The sequence below is a fragment of the Pithys albifrons genome, chromosome 2 (assembly GCF_047495875.1).
Source record: "Pithys albifrons albifrons isolate INPA30051 chromosome 2, PitAlb_v1, whole genome shotgun sequence".
In the NCBI taxonomy this organism is placed as follows: Eukaryota; Metazoa; Chordata; class Aves; order Passeriformes; family Thamnophilidae; genus Pithys; species Pithys albifrons.
This window is the reverse complement of record NC_092459.1, coordinates 88,392,220-88,409,807: the sequence shown is the minus strand read 5'-3', so window position 1 is coordinate 88,409,807 and position 17,588 is coordinate 88,392,220. Positions and strand designations below refer to the sequence as shown.

Genomic DNA, 17,588 nt, shown 5'->3' with positions numbered 1-17,588 from the left:
ATAATATGAAATCATCACAGAAATACAGTCATGTTAGTACTATTGTTTCTTAACAAAACAGACACGTCTAGTAACCTGAAAGCCAGAACAAAACACCCCAAAACACTAAAGCAACCCAGTCTCTGTAACAGTAAGTAACTGGCACTTCGTAAAAACAAAATTTACTTTAAAACCTCAAAATATAAGCTGCTCTAGGATCTAAGCCCTGATGTAAAGCCTAATAAGAATCCTAATAGTAGAAAGAGGCTGTGGGCTCAGTACTGAAACATCCTTAAAATCCCACCATGATGCTTTCTGTACTTCTGTATTTGCAAATACAGATTTGCTGGTTGATGAATTTTACAGATTATTGCTACGACCAAATTCTTTACTCAACAACTAGTCAAATATTTTTCCTTCAAGAAGAAATGGCAATGGAGAACTAATTAAAAAGTGTTAAGAAATACAGATTCAAGATCCACATCCCAGTTTAAGACCCCTGTACATTGTTTGTTCTACATACTCTGGGTGGACCACGACAGATAAAACAAGCACCATCTTATGTAATAACCTGCAATTATTTTTATGGCTATTGAATTCCATTCTTTCTATGCAATACAGAAAATGCAAATGTAAAGCAATAGTACAAATTACAAGCCCTAACAAGGCAGTAAATCTGAACCAAGTCACGCAACATCGTGTCTATAGACTTTCCCACCAGATGCAAAAAAGGCTTATAAATTTCAGAAGCTGTTCTTTTACACTAATTTTTCTTCTCATTTTTTTAAAGGAAATTAATGAAATTCATTTTTTAAGTAATCTTTGACTAGAAAATCAGTAGTACTACCAAATTAGAGAAAAATTCACAGAAATTGAGATGAATATCCTAACATTTATCTGGAAATGTGTGGTTCTTTCCTTTACTATTGCATTATAAAAATAAAATGTTTAAATATAAAATAACTGTCATCAGAAATACAGCTGATTGGAGATTATGATTCATATTAAGATCATAACCTATAAAAATCATCAGCTGTGCAGAGTGAGCTGTTCCAGCTGACAGATCCTATTAACAAAATCTTCCAATAAATTACAGAAAAAGACAATTTTAAAAAAGTGCTTTTGCTTTCAGCAGATGGAGCTTAAGGTGCGCCTGATCCTAACATGTCTTACATGGTTTTAGTGACTAGATACTACAAACAAATCACGTTGTTGTGGAAAAGTTGTACTAATAAAGTTTAGTGAGAATGAAGGAAACTGATCAGTTTACAGAATTTGAATATAACACGTTCTGATTATAAAACATACTTATACAGAGCTTTGCTTCCCTTGGTTTGTGGGCAGAAGATATTAAGAATAAAGTCATGAAAGGATGACTAATGAAATCATAGCGTCTGTAAGTATTGTTGAAGTTTCACTGAACTACAGCAGTTATCACTTTACTCTGAACTCTCCAATGCCAGAATCAGTAGATTCTGTGACTAAGCAAGAGGGTGGATCAGTTCTGCAAAACTCTGTAAGGTTCATAATACAACTGCAGCAGTTAGACTAGCCAAGGAGTCCAATACAGTGGAATATATATGGTCTTACATTTTTACCTAGAGCAACAACTGAAACATTCTGCAAAGTAATAACGAAAAAAAAAGCCAAAACACTCAAACCTGACAGATCCTATGTTTTTTATGCTGTAACAGAAAATTAGACAATTAAAATATTTAATCACAAAAAAAGACACTATTTTTCTGATTCCACAACTTCCTAAACTGACAGAAACATTTCATGACACGAAGACTTTTTTTTCCTCCCATTTTAATTTTTGGCCTCAGTCAATATGCAAGCTCCACTGCTTGGGAGTTTTGCATGCTTCTGACACCCAGCTGCTACTCTGACATGGTCAGCATATCGAGGTAAAGGAACACTTCCTCACTGGTACTTCATTTAGTATTTTTCAATGTAAAAAGCAGGCAGCAAAAGTAAACTGCAGATTACTGCATGCAGGATGAAATGAGAGACAAGTATCAATGACATCTTCAGCTCAGTTGGTTAAAACTTGGTTGTAAGAATGCCAAGGTCATGGGTTCAATCCCCTGTGTGGGCCACCGAATTAAGAGTTGGACTCGATGATCCTTGTGGGTCCCTTCGAACTCAGAACAGTCTGTGATTCTTATTGATACATGTCTTCTGCATCACAGCTCACATTTATTTCCACAGCCTCTAGATCATGCAATTTACTGGCTTCAGCTACTACAAACTATACTGTTTCAAATATTGCCAGTACTAACTTGCACAGACCAACTTCTAATCTAAAATCTCAATGGTTCATTATAATTGTGTGTTATAAAGTTTGCCTTTATTAACAGAAGAAACCCAGACAAACTTTGATGACCCAATATTTTGTTTAAGTAATTTAATGTTAGTATAATAAGCAATCTAGTGGACATCGTACTGTCATCTACTTTTAAAATTTAAACTATTTGATCCAAATGCTTGCATACATCTTAAGATAAATACATTATGGAATACAATTCAGGAATTTAACTTTGTGCCTCTGCCATGAAGTCTTTAGTAGTATAATATTAATAGCAATCTATATATCAGCTTAAAAGATCTCTATGGGAAGCATGGTCAAAGTATTGTGAATTGAAAGAACTATGTATTATTTCAGGACTATCTATCAGTCTTATAAAATTCCAGCTTTCCTGTTGGAAAAACAGGTAAAATGATACCTGGCACCACAGACATGACAAGCTTCATATGGCACAGAAGTTCATCATTCTAGCCAACAAAGAAGACATAAAATGTTATGGAAGACAGTCAAATAGTATATCCTGCACAGTGTCCTATGCTCCTTTGAGAGGTAGCTGCTCAGCATGGAACAAAACAGTCAAAAAGATCAAGTCAGATATGGACTCTAATTCATCCTTGCCATTGACTTTGTGACCTTCAGGCACTATACATCAGGTTTTAGTTAGCCAGCTACAAAAAAACCCAAATGAAGTCTAAAAGCAAAAGAAAATATTATTCTTTTTCAGCATGTTTAGCTCAATTTTTTTAACCAGCATTAGTACTACTTTTGTACAAGACTATATTTGTGGTTTGGTATTTGTAGCAACTTAACATAAACCTTTAATGCTGTCAAATAAATCAAAATGCTGAATCACAACAGTAAAGAAAACGGTCTGGAAAAAAATCTCATTCAACCCTTCATATTACACTTTTTGTTTGTTCTCTACTATAGTTGATTACTCAAACATACACAAGTATTGCAGTCTTTTTACAGTACTTGGAACTTGGTCTACACTGTAAACAAAAGTTGCACTGAAGTCTTTTAAGAGACTTCCAAATGATGAAATCACAGTAAGGAAAAAAAACACAAAAATGTCTTATCTTTCAATTTGAACTTGAGGATAAACCTTTTCCATTGACAGTCTTAATACAACTGTTTGGCCCCTGGCAATGTGTCTAGACAATGTCTGTTATTTGTTTCAGTTTTAAAAGATATGCACTAAATACAATGGTCAACACAAAAAAAAAGGCTCCTCAGTACAAAAAAACAAGTCTGTGTTGCATATCACATTTACACTTGAACAGTGAAAAAGTATTGGAAGGCTGCTAGTCACAGCATATGGCTAAATTGGTGCTGATACCAGCTAATCACCAGGGCCCAACAAACAGGCACATACAAATAGGAAATGAGTACTTTAAAAGATACATACAAGAAGAGGAGGTAAGGCAGAGAACATCTTAGTCAAATCGTAAAAAACACCATGTAAATAAGAAGAAAAATACCTAAATGCATTGTTTCCAACAGCATCACTGGCAACAAACTCTCAAGTTCACTCATACTGTGCAATGATACTACAGTCACATAATCCAGTACAACTTGTAAATTACTGGGCTAGAGATTTTTAATTACTTGTCTTTATGATTACACACGTGCCCGTAGCTGACAACAACTACAAAGAATGAAACAAAACTACAAAGAATAAATATACCCAGGTGGGCAAAAAGGTCAAGGGCATCCTGACTTCTGCCAGAAATAGTGTGGCCCAGCAGGACTAGGGCAGTGCCTGTCCATCTGTACGTGGCGCTGGTGAGACCCAGCTCAAGTGCTGTGTCCAGTTCTGGGTTCCTCACTACAAGAAAGACACTGAGGTCCTGGAGTATGTTCAGAGAAAAGCAATGGAGCTAGTGATGGATCCGGAGCACAAGTCTTACAAAGAGGGGATGAGAGAGCTGGGGTTGTTTAGTTTAGAGAAACTGAGGCTCAAGGAGGACCCTTATCTCACTCTTCAAATACCAGAAAGGTTGTATCCAGGTGGGGCTTAGCCTCCTCTCTCAAGTAACCCTTGAAAGGATGAGAGGAAATGGCTTCAAGTTGTATCTGAGAAGGTTTAGATGGGATTTAGGAAAAAATTCTTCACTGAAAGAGTGATCAGGCACTGAACAGGCTGCCCAGGAAAGTAGTGAAGTCACCAGCCCTGGAAGTTTTCAGCTGGTGCATAGATGGGGCACTACATGATTTAGTGGTGACCTTGCAGTGCTGGGTTAACAGTTGGACTAGGAGGTCTATGAGGTCTTTTCCAATCTAAACAATTCTATGATTCTGTGAAAATTTGTAAAAGGCATTTCAAATGCTAAGCCTATCACTTTCATCATTGCTGTGGCATATACAGTATTTGCAAAGAGGCAGAAATGTGAACGAGAGACTGACTCTCAAAAGCAGTATGTATTGTGAATACTTTCAGTTATAAAATAGGGTGGTGAAAATTAAAAATGTTGGAACAAACAGAAAAGAATTTATGTCTAAACAAATGTGCTGATTAAAAATCCACCAGCAAAAAAGGGTGTCCTAGTTCAGCAGGAGGGACCAGCTAACACTGTGTGGGGGTGATCAAAGCTGTGTATTCTACCCCCTCTATTCATTCCCCAAGGACAATGGGCCATTAGCAGCAGCTGCCCAGGGAGTCATCACCTTCACACCCAGCCTGAGGGGGTGTGGCTGCTAATGGGCCATCAACAGTTCAAAAATACCCCCTGGCTCCCAGAGTTAATCACCCATAGTGTGAGTCCCCGCCCAGGGGGAGGGACTGGGTGCTCCCTGAGGGTACATAAGCGGTGGGTAAGAAGACCTCGGGAACTTCTTGTCGGATCCAGAGGAGAAGCAGGATCTCGATAGGAGGAGATCACCGCTCTTGTCCAGACCACAGCCCTCACCTGCACCAACAGGTTTTTCATTTCCTTTTGCTCTGGACTTGGGGGAGCCACAGGGGTCTCAGCACAAGGGCAAACAAACCCCTTTGGGTTTGTGCCCCAGGACACTGGGTCATACTGCTGGGGTTTTGTGAGTTGAAAGCAATTTCCCTTTTGTGTCAGTGTTTTTATTGTAATATTATTATTACATTTTAGCTCTGACTTATAATCTCTCTCGTGGTGAGTTCATTTCTCCTGCTGGTTCGCCTTTAAACCAGCACAAAGGGAAAGGAAAAGTATAATAGCAAGCAGATACAGATGTAAGGGTTTTCCTGAGTCAAAGCCAAATTCTTTTCAAATAACAGAACCTTAATGAAAGACTTTTTGTAATGAACTTTGCAGCAGCTTGAGCCACTGGCTTGATTCTGCAGTTGTTTCAACACTCAAAATTTTCACTTACATCAAATGGATTTGCATAAGGAAACAATGTAGAAGTGGACACAAAGGTCCATATTCAGTTTAAAAACTTTGCATTAAAGTGCATCTTTCTGACAGAAAAATAATGAAAGAGTGTCTTTTCCTGAATGTGCTCTTTAAGTGTAAACCAACAGTTCTCTTCAAAGAGTTCTGTAAGATGAAAAATAAAAAATGATACTTCTGCTTTCAAACGTGAAGGAATATGATAAGAAAAGTTAAGGAAAAATATTTATCTGCTGCAGACATTCCAAGTTATTATTTAGCTTTCAACTGAAGAACTTTTACTAGAATTTCAGGTTTCAAAACAACCATCATTTTCACTCTTCTTAATATACGCAGTTATTTTCCTTAAAATGCACTCACTCTTGAACTCAATTTTAACTTTAGTTACCAGCAAATACCTGGTAAATTTCACCTCTCTAGTCCATAACAATTCAACTTATGCCACACCTTCAAACTTTTACTCTTTGTGGTGAGAGTACTGCTATAACCCTCAATACAAAGTTGACAGTGTAAGATCTTATGATTCGAACATATTCTCAACAACCCCAAAGACTTTGTAACATTACACTGATGTCACAGTTTACATATTCAAACCTGAGTATTCGCTTATGATGCAAAGCTTTACAGTCCCATTTGTAGTTTGGTTACCTACTGCCATAAATAAAGATTTCAAAAGAGTATTACAAATCACTGGGGTACTAGGAATGATTGATTAGGTAAAAAATAATGGTCTTCAAATATTTCACCGGATTTTAATACTAGCAGTATTAATTAAACATCAAAGAAGAAGACATCAGGGAAAGCATAAGACAGGTTTGAACTTTGGAAATCATTACAGAGAAGTTACTGCATGCCATAAGGTTGGCTACAGACTAGAACATAATTTAAACACATTAAATTCTGCAGTAAAACATTAAGGTGTTAATATACTAACAGTCTTCAATTAGCAATTGCTCTTCCACCTTTCAGGGTGATATATTAATAATTATTTCCACTGCGTCAATAGACTCTCTATCAATCATGTACCATAACCCAGCAAGCAGTACTGAAACCAACACAACTGGCAGACATGATGGAAAATAGACTATTTTATTGCAATACATTGAATATCTATTTATATCAAAAGTCTCATCCAAAAAAAAAAGAAAGCAGCTTAATAAAATCTGATTGTTTTTCTAAATAACTTTATGAATTTGGAGTATTCAGAGCATAATTATTTCAACCACAACAGAGTAGTTATGGTTCTATCTGCTTTTATGTTGTTGTCATATGAGATGACATTCATAAAGCTGAAAATGTCAGAATACAGGAAACTGAAGGCAGCAGGAGTGTAGGATCCATGCCTACTACAGAGCACACTCTGCCATAATCCATGCTAGAGCCTGAGTCAAACCATTCTTCTACTGTCAACAAACACTAGTGGAATTTCTTCTCCTGTGGCTATTCACTCAAGACCACGTATCACCTTCCTGCTACAGATAGTTAGCCTGTCAGTTTGCACAGTAGAAGCCTGACTAAGAAAGCTAAGGATTTCATCATTACATTGTCCATCAAGAAGGATCTCCTGTTGTAAAAATCCAAGCTAGGACACACAAAAAACACATTAATTTTAAAATCCCATAGCTAAGACGTTAAGATGTTAGAAATGTCAAAATAAAGGTAGACTGGGAAACTTTGATTCTGTTACCTGCTGTGCACATCTCTTCACATCACACTATACATGCATGCCAAATAAATAGGTGTTTTCCTTCAGACTAATGAATGACTCAGTACTCAAGCTGAACAAAGCTCCAGGAAGCAGTTGTGGAGCACTGATGATTTATCCACAGTATATCAGTCTTGTTTGAGAAGGTGGAAGATGTTTAGTGAACACGATAGGGAATCACAGTATGGAGGAATATGCTGTCATGCCTTACTACATTACTCTTTAAGAACAACAGTAGAATTTGTTTCTATCACAGGGTGCCTACACGATGACAGATAGTTACATAAGTCATACACTACCTTCCAGCCTCAAAGGCTGAACAGAGGTACAACACAGCACTGTGACTGAAGCTAATGAACATACTGCTTATGCACTTGTCCTGAAATTCTTGACCCATTTAAAACTGTCCCTGGAAAATACAGCACTGGGCAGTTCTGGCAGAAGCAGAGTAGTTCACTCTATACATTCTCAGTCTCCTTTATTCAACAGTGTCTTTCAGAAGCAAATCACAGCTATCCAAGTGAACCGTTGCTGTATACTGCTTCTTAACACCAACCTTCCCAAAAAGGCCTTGGCCAACCCTCTTATATCTGTCTAGAGACATTTCCATTAAGTCAGAAGAAAAAGCCATGATTAAAGTCAGCTGGGAGAAGGGATGGTATCAACACAGGAACAAACTGAAAATATCTGGATGCATTTGAGAAAGTTAGGTATGGCTCGTTAATCAGAAAACAGTCTACAGAAGGCAGAGAGACAACAGGATAGCAATCTCAGACTGCAACCAAAAATTTCAGTCCAATTAATTGTGCTCACCTTTATTTTCATGGTTTGTAGATCAAGATACCTTATTTGCAAAAACACTGAAGACTTGCAATTGTGATTTAACAATATTTGAAGACAGTTCTAACAATGAGTTGAAGAGGCGGTAATGGAATCCACACTGACATTTTCATCTCAACATAGCGGTTGCTAAAGAATAAGTTACTATTTGTCCTTCCAAATGTTTAGAAGCAAAAAGCTGAGTAAGAAGGCAGACACACAGATTCAAGAAAAGATGGGTGTTGGCAAAATTAACTGACTCAAACGTTGTCTGCAGTGGAATTTCTGGCCCTTCATTCTGACACTTGTGATAGAGAGAGAAGAAACAGATCTCTCACTGCAACCTCTGAATATACTAACATTGACCATATGATGGGCTTCCACAGTAGCTGCTTGAAAGAGAGGCTGTGCCAGTGCTGTGAAAACCACTCATTTCAAATTATTCCCTGTTGGTAGTTTGTCAAAAGTTGGTTCTTTTTTGGTTTTGTTTTTTTTTAATTTCTCCTCCTTGAAAATAAATAAATAATTGTTTTTCCAACTCTGTGGTCCCACTTTTGAAAGTTTCTGGTCAAATTTGTGTTCATTGTAAACAATGAAGCAAAGTAATCATTGAAGATTTTGATTCAAGTCATCAGTATTTGCTTTCACTGCCTGTTAAGAAATGGTATAATTGGTTTGCTTTTCTACTTCTTCTTTCAAGACTACTGCTACAATTGAGACTGTTCATTAAAAATCACAGCATCTACATGTCATGAAGTTCCATAAACTCATATAAAAGATTGTGTTTGGAAATATCATTCCCCAAGATAATACTATCTTGGATATGGTTAAGAGTTTGATACATATCATCCTGTGTGAAAACCCAGAACATCTTCATTGCAGTCCATCTTCTACAACAATCTAAATCCTGAAAGGTCTTTTAGAGTGATAGGTGTATATTGACTACCTGGTAAAGTGACACATAAAACACCAGTATGTCCAACATCACCTTTCCAAAACATAATCCAATCAGATGTAGAAATTATGAACTTAGAAACTCTTGGAGAAGCAGGAAGGCAGGAAAGTCAAAATACTTACTAAGAAGATATTCATAATTCATACTCTCTCACAAATACTATCAACTTAGATTTTCATTTTTACCTTGAGAAGGTATGTAGGAATATTGCTGAAATCTACAGGCAACTTCAAGAGGAAGCGAGCTGAGAATTCTCCAGTCTGTGGAAAAAAAGGTAGCACTAATGAGACCTGGTGGCTAAAACAGAACCACAAAGATTCTGAAGATGAAATATTACCCAGAAAAATGTGTAAGAGCTCATACCAAACAGAAGGGCTGAGATTTAAAACAGAATTGCTGAATAGAGTTACTGAAGACAAAAAAAATACTACAGATTTTACTTGTGTTACATGACAAAACACCTTAAAAACCATAAAACATCATTGCCAGTAAGTCAACAGCAAAAAGTAGATAGAAAAAAACAAAGTGCATGACAAAAATCAGACTATACTTTGTTATGCCCTAAATATAGATGTATCTTGGCTGTACTCACTTCCGGACAAAGGTCTGGCGAGACCTGCAAACAGTCTGAAAGCAAAGCTAAAAACCTGGCAAATTGATAAGGGTACACAGATAAAACAGAGGCACCTTTACGAACACTGCAGATATATGTAAGCAAATTTGTGTTAAGAAAGGTGAGAATGTATCAAAAGTGCCCTCTGAATAAACAAAGGAGAAAGAACTGAAGTTGAAAGTTTTAAATAATTTATTTTCAAAATTATGTAACTCTCAACACCTAGACAACAGTTTACTGAAAATTTGCCAAGTGTCTCCTACACATTGCTCTTTTTTATGTATAAAGTGTATGCAAAGGAAACAGAAAGGATTTCCTTTCTGTTTCATACACTTCCTTAAAACCAGACTTTGACCACCTGGTTATGAAGCAACAAAGTAGACTGTTTTTCAAAAACAAATGACTGCCTGATTTCTCCCATATTACTTTTTTGTTATCTCTATTTTTAGTTCAATAAAGTAGCCCCACAGCAACTATATTTGTTAGGTAGGCTGAATTGGCAGCAAAGAAAGAGTTAAACATTGATTTTATGCAGTTAAATACAAAAAATTGGGAAAACTTGAGACAAGTTAGCAAAACTCTAACACTGACCTATTTTTGACATACACATGCTACTTAGTTGCATGTTGACATACAATTTTTAAAAAACGGCACTTCATTTTAACACGCAAAGGGACAAATCGAAGATGTATGAAAATGCACCATTTGTTCTCTCACAGTAACACACATATACTACTTTGCTATTTCCTGAATGCAGTTGTCTGCACCTAATTTTCATCTTAATATTTAAGTATTTTTCATCATGAGAATTAAAATACAGATGTCAGGCCACTGGGTCACTGGTTTACTGCATGTAGTAGATGCTATCACAGGAATGCCACACAGCTCTGAGGACAGCTTGACTCCTTAAGAGAAAAGCATTCAAAGTGTCCTGTACTGGTACCAAAATGATGTCATATGCCTTTGCAGAACAGTCAGCAATTTTGCCTCCCCTGTCAGTTATAGCTGTGCTAATCTATCAACTGCGGGTGGTCCCATGGTGTAAAGGAGAGCACTCTGGACTCCGAATCCCAAGGTCCTGAGTTCGAGTCTCAGTGGGGACCATCCCCTGGCAGTTCAATGCCTCCCTGCCATCCCATCCCGTCACATCTCGGATGCTCAGCAGGGTCAGCCCCGGTTAGTACTGGGGGCTGTGACAGTCCCGAGGACTTCACTGTCGCTGTCCAAGCTCGCTCGGCCATGGTAGATGGACCTCAGGACTTAAACGGTGGGGCCAGTTCTGTGCACGCTGTGCCTCACCTCAAAAATCCACTGTGCAGGCTGGAAGGGCCCACCCTCGTGGGAAGAGCCCTTCCCAAATCTTCGTTCGCGAAGTCTGGCCATACAATCCATCAACTGCTTTGAGCTCAGCATAACAGACAACATGCAGGTAGTCCCTGGCCATATACCACTGGACCATGAGCCTCCATAACAATGGACCACATCCACAATTCACATTGATTCAGAAAGGAATAGACTGAATGAAACCCTGAAGGAAACCAGCTTGCCAATGCAGAAGCCTTTCTAAGAAAGTACTGGAGGTCAAAGCCAATGGAAACTGCCTTTTCATAATGGATAGTAAGCTGCTAAGCAGGACAGCTGGGGAATGTGATTTTTGCTCAGCATATTATTTTCTGTGGTACTGACATGAAATAAAACTGAGACGGAAAAAATTCATTTGTTTATTTTATGACTAAATTAAGCAAAGGTTCTACCCCAAGCATGCAAGTACATATAGACAAAGATGCTGTATTAGGCAGGTATAGAATAAACAACGCTAATGTCAGTGCCAATTTGTTTCTTGGTCTATCTACCAGGCATGAACTAGAGATAACTCACTCTACTTTCATGTCACTAAACAAGAAAAAATAAGATCTGGAATGCAATTCAAATCTTCCCTTTCAAGTTACATCATTTGCCAACAGGGTTTGTGTGATGTTGGGCTATAATCCACCCTGCTGTCAGCCAGCTCAGAATTGTCCTTAGAATTTGTCCCTGAGAGATAGGCAAAGAAATTGCATAGAAACACTATGCAACCAAAAGGAGTGTATATTAAAGTCCATCTCTGAAAGTTTTCCTGATAACACTACTTGTGAGATAGATGACAACTTTCTGCTGCTACATTACTTATGTATGCAGAAAAATCACTGACTTCTCATGCGCGTAAAACATGAAGACTGCTATGATGACAGTTAAGGTGCTTGATTTTTGTCCAGAGTGAAATGGATATTATAAATAGTACTTCTCTTCTGGACTTTCTACAAATGCCATACAACATTTCCCCTAAAATCTAGATTCTTTTCTGGTAAAATACTGAGTTTGATGAACTGGCATGGCCACCTGTAATAAAAGCATCAGCCTGCTGCACAATGTGAACTTGCAGTCTAGATCTTTTATGTCATTCAAGCAAGATTATTTTGCTAAGTATTACTTCCAAAAGTGTTCTGGCCAGGCAGGGAGCAGGCCCTGTCCATGGTGCTCACCTACCCAGCCCCCATCAGCTGGATACAGGCATCAGGTCAAGAACGATGAATTTCTGGCCACAGCACTGAGAGATCAGATATTTAATAGGCTCCTGCATCAGCAGGTACTCTGCCAACATGAAGCTACTAGGCTGGATAATAATTTGTCTATTTGTCATCTTACTCCAAATTTCCCATGATAGATATATTACTAGTGAAAAATCTCTGATTTTTGTAAAGCTTACTCTGTTGCAGAGATCAATTGAGAAAAAAATCAATTCACACACTAACCCAATGTCTCCACTGCCAATAGTTTCACTTTACGAGGCTGAGATAACAAGGGATATAACTTCAGGAACAGGTAAGACAGTTTAATGTCTGACTTTCCTATGAAGACATGGCCCTACAAAGTTACTGCTCTTCTAGCCCATCTCACCTCTTTTTGCTGAAAATTCGTTGGGTTAGTATTTCCTCTCCAGCTGAGGTTCCTGAAACTCAGCTTAGACAAGTGCAAGACAACTACAGCTACCAATTAAATCAAACTCAATCATAATGCGGAACCACAACCCGATACAACCCATCCCTAAGCATGCTGGTTGGCTGGCAGGGTGTCATACCAACACTGTTATTCTGCCTGTGAAATCTTCAGAGCTAACTCAAACATTGTATTGTGCCCTGTAAATACAGCACAGGCTTTCAACAGTTTCAAAGCTTTCATCTATAAATCAAATGAATGAACACCAGTTTTAAAAACAATGGCTCACCTGGCAATCTGGTTCAAACAAGGTAATGGAATCACAGCAATGTACAAAATACGGAGTATAGAAAATGAGCTGGAGTCAAATAGAGGTTTTCTCCATTGGAAACAGAAAACATGACAATCCACATTAACAACTCAAGTTTTCCAAGGCAAGAGCTGTACTTATTAAAAGCATTTTAGCTGAAATAATAGCTTACCCAGTTGTTTTTTTTTCCAGCATAGATTTCCATGTTTTCTCCATACTGGGGCTCTTCAAGTAAAGTCTGATATTCAAACATGAGACGAGAGCTCTCGCGCAATCGGCCACACTGAAATTGGTGATACTGCTGCACAAGCTCTTTCACAACAAGCAGGAGGCATTCAGGGTTTGAAGGATTCCAAGAAGCTAAATTCTGTTGAATTAGAAAAGAACAGAGACCAAAACTGTTTACAGCAATATAAAGACAAGCAGTCCCCCTTCCATACTGGTATCAGAGGCACAGATGCATGTGGAAGCTTTGTGACAAAGCTAAACCATAATAATAAATGCAAAGGTTCCACCATGCTTTGAAGAAAACCACGTGAAACCGCAAAAACGTATTGTCCAACAGGAGACTTACCCTAAGTCTGGTAACAGAGCTACTACTAGGCACAGATAGGTCCAAATTACCATTCTACTCTTTCCTAAAATGATACTGTTGTATCTGAGAACTTGAAAAGTTTGAATTATATTAAAACTAATACGAAACACACAAGGGTTAGATAAGTACAACCCTGCACAGTAACTGATTCAAAAAGCAGTCAACCAAGTCAATATGCTAGACTAACCCCAACTCCAGAAACTGCTCTGCTTCATTATTCAAACAGTGGCTATACTATTCACAGTGATGGAGCAAATGGGTTCTCTTCTCTTGCCTCGATACTGTGATTTATTTCACCTTAACTGACTTGTCACTAGTTAGCTTGACTCATCCCTTTAACACAAATGCCATCCATATAGAGAAGTCTCTTCAATGTGCCTGGCAGAAGTTTTTGTTACGAGCTGACTGTCTTTTGAGAAACACAATTAACAGAAATTAAAATAATACAATTAAGATAACTGTACCAGTAGCACAGTAGCAACGTTATCACTCACTTTAACTACTCTTAACATTGGCTTGAAGCAATCTTCTGTGCACAGTAACGTAGTTGGTGTTACAAACCATATCTAACAGGACCCATATTGCATGTCTACATCTAGTTGACTTAAACTGGACCTATGTGAAAGGCAGACAAGGACTCACCCTGTACTTCATGCTCTTAGGGCACGAGACAGTACTGATGCACAAGTACTTAGGTCCTCATATGCTTTGTACATGGGTCCTCACGTGGATCTTCTTGATACAATCCCAGAGCACAGTAATGTCATTATGTGGCTTTTGGTCAGCTTTGAGTATAAGCAAAATTAACCTGTATTTCATAGAATCATGGGATGGTTTGTGTTGGTAGGGACCGTAAAGATCATTCAGTTCAGGGGAGAGACACCTTCCACTAGACCATGTTGCTCAATGCCACATCCAACCTGGCATTCAACACTTTCAGGGATATGGCATCCACAGCTTCTCTGGACAACCTGTTCCAGTCTCTCACCACACTCACAGCAAAGAATTTCTGCCTTGTATCTAATCTTAACTTAGCCTATTTCAATTTAAAGCCATTACTCCTTCTCCCACTACTTCATACCCTCGTAAAAAGTCACTCTCCAGCTCTCTGGAAGGCCCCTTTAGATACTGGAAGGCTGTATATCACAAAGGCATTTGACAACAAACTTGCTGCAACAGGATTTTACATTGCCATGGTTTGGACAGTTAATATTAAGAAACTCAGAATGGGCAAACATGCCTGCATTTTACAACTAAGTGAAAATATAATATAGCAGCTTCACATACAATTTCTTATCCATATCTGTAGTCAATGTAGGTTCAGACAGCATGTTACTTTTATCCTGTAAGTTGCAGACATTTCATAAACAAATTATATGCATAATTTACATTCTTCAGCAAGGACAAAAAAATCATTGGCCATGTTTTGCCTCTTCAGTGAAAAAACTGCTTTGGTATGCACCATTTTCTGCAATGAAAGGGCAGAAAATATTTCTGTACTTTTAAGTAGAAATCTTAAATCTGCCTTGTATTCAAACATTAAAAAATGGTATTTCTTAAGCAAGGTTAAATAAATGAATGAAGATGGATAAAACGTATGTCCCCTACAATACACAAGCTACTCATATTTTGTGAATGGGTTGCACAAAGAAGTTGTTGAGCCTCTGTCCTTGGAGATACTCAAAACCTGACTGGACAAGGACCTGGACAGCCTGATCTGTCTGACCCTGCCCAGACAGGGCAGCTGGGCTAATGATCTCTATCTAAAGGGTCTTTCCAACCTCAGCTATTTTTTGTTCTGTGACAAACTTTACAAAAAGGTCAGACTGAAACAGAGGGTCTTAGCAAGGTAAGACCCCATAGCTCTGGCCTGAAAAGAAATTAATGAATTGCATATGAATTTTATATTCTGATACTCTTGGAAAGGCAGATAGAAAGCTTATCCAGTTATTCACCAGACACCACACTTTCAACTCTACAATAAAATCTACTTGTGGTCTAATCTAAAACTATGGTGGCTATTAACCCATTAAAAAGAGTTATAATTTTTATTATTTATGATTATTTAGATATACCCCTGTGGAATAGTTTTATACAGACTCAGTGTATGTGTATGATGGCTTAATACTTCAAGCATTTCTGTTTTCAAAACCTTATAGTTTGTGCCACTGAAGTAATACTTATTAAGATGTTACCAAAATTAATTTCTCATTTTCAGCATCACCACATAAAATATACCAGTCTAATTTGTCAGTGAAAGCAACATGAAATAAGCACTGTTTTGTTTTACATGCATGAACAGCTATAGGAATTAACTGTACTCCTCCTGCTTGCTGTGATTCTGGTAAAAAGGGGTGCTCAGCATGGCTAAAACGCTATCCTTGAACCTCTGCCTTTAGAAGCTCTACCACAGTGCCACAGATTGGACATTTGACTGTGGCTTAACATAAAAGTAATCTGGTTTTCCCCCTCCTAGACAGCAGGCACACCTATAAAAGCAGAGTATTATCATTGCCATATCTTAAAAGATAAACTACATTCCAGAGTAACTGATGAACGCCTGAGAGACTAATGCATTTCATTAAAGTTCCTCAAATACATCCAACAGAGTGACTGAAAGCCTCATTCTGCCTTGTCTGCCATCTACAGCTGGTAAAAATTTATTCTCAACTTGTACCCATTTAAGCTCACCCAAGCCTACAAAATACTAGGGAAAATCTGTCAGGTAGACAGCATCTTCTAGGAAACACATTTTCTATCATACAGTCTGAAACCAGACTGCATATAACCTTAAATTTCCTGTTCCCAAGCTGCTGCTCAAATAAAGCATTTCCAGAAAGCCAGAGGATGTAATATGCCAGTATGTATTGATATCAGCCAGACAAGTGGGAATAACCTTTCCTCCTAATGACATTGGTATAACACAATAGAAATGTTCTGTCAAAGGAAATGACCAACAATATTTTAATAGCTGACCTAAATGCAACTGAACCTCTTGTTTTTTAAATAACATTACCCTACATAACAAAAAAAAGAGCAAGAGGAAATCCATTGTCATTTGTGCAGCACAGAGCTAGAGTAGTGCTCTCTTCAAAGAATTCAAGAACACTGCATCAAAACTGTTCATTCTGTATTGCCTTAAAGCTACAGAAATCAAAATGAATTATTTGACTGTAGGATCCTTACTAAACACCTTTCATTCAGTAACTAAGTTTCAAAGTACAAACTTGTTATAAAAATAAATCACCTGGAGAAAAAAATCAACTACACACCCTGTACATACATGAATCACAACATATTCTCCCTGATGAAAGACTAAACATACAATGGCTACACAAATTTTCTGTAACACAAGTTCTGATTTATATAAACACTTTTTAGCTTTGAAATTATATTATTGTAGTGCTTGTTACTTGGCAATTTGCCATTAAATTTCCATTCATTTTGTTAACTTTGCAGAAGGGCTGTTCTTTTCAGAAGATCTAAACTCATAAATTTTAACACAAACAGTATTGAATGTTTATGTATGAATTTTTTTTTACATATCCTAGTGTACTTTATTTGCCCTAAGCATTAGGTTCATTCACTTGAAAATAATTTAAACAATTTTGCTGTATTCAATTTCACCAGTACGTCAAAATATGTGCTACATTGTTCTCAGTTTCTAACAGCACCTTCTTTAATCCTCCTTCTATTTTTGAAATCAAAGTAAGCAACTGCCTGTAACATACATGTTGAAACCTAAGGCAGAATTTGATGTTTGTCATTTATCCCATTTAGAGTGTCTTCACTGCTACAATTTCAGCATTATAAAGATCCTTCTGAGAACATCCAGGTATTTGTAACTTCAGTTGGGGAGAGTAGTGTCCCTGAGACAGGAAGTTGACCTCCTTCTTTTGAGGTAAAGGATCTTCCGCATAAGATTTTACTTAGCAATGCAGTATTGTATTCACTATCAGACTT

At 37.6% G+C, this 17,588-nt stretch overlaps 1 protein-coding gene and 1 non-coding gene across 4 annotated transcripts in view; one reads left to right on the top strand and one right to left on the bottom strand.

The window, feature by feature from the left end:
- The window catches only part of BABAM2 (BRISC and BRCA1 A complex member 2), a 179,225-nt gene that overhangs the window by 107,433 nt on the left and 54,204 nt on the right, over positions 1–17,588 (bottom strand). For all 3 annotated transcript variants that reach the window (XM_071577008.1, XM_071576998.1, XM_071576990.1), the window contains exons 5-6: positions 13,203–13,397; positions 9,317–9,391 (exon numbers count right to left, since the gene is read on the bottom strand). In XM_071577008.1, the coding sequence (XP_071433109.1) occupies positions 9,317–9,391; positions 13,203–13,397 (270 nt within the window). The remainder of the gene's footprint in view (positions 1–9,316; positions 9,392–13,202; positions 13,398–17,588) is intronic.
- Positions 10,775–10,848, top strand: TRNAR-CCG (transfer RNA arginine (anticodon CCG)). The gene has a single exon. It is a non-coding gene; the product is annotated as a tRNA-Arg (tRNA).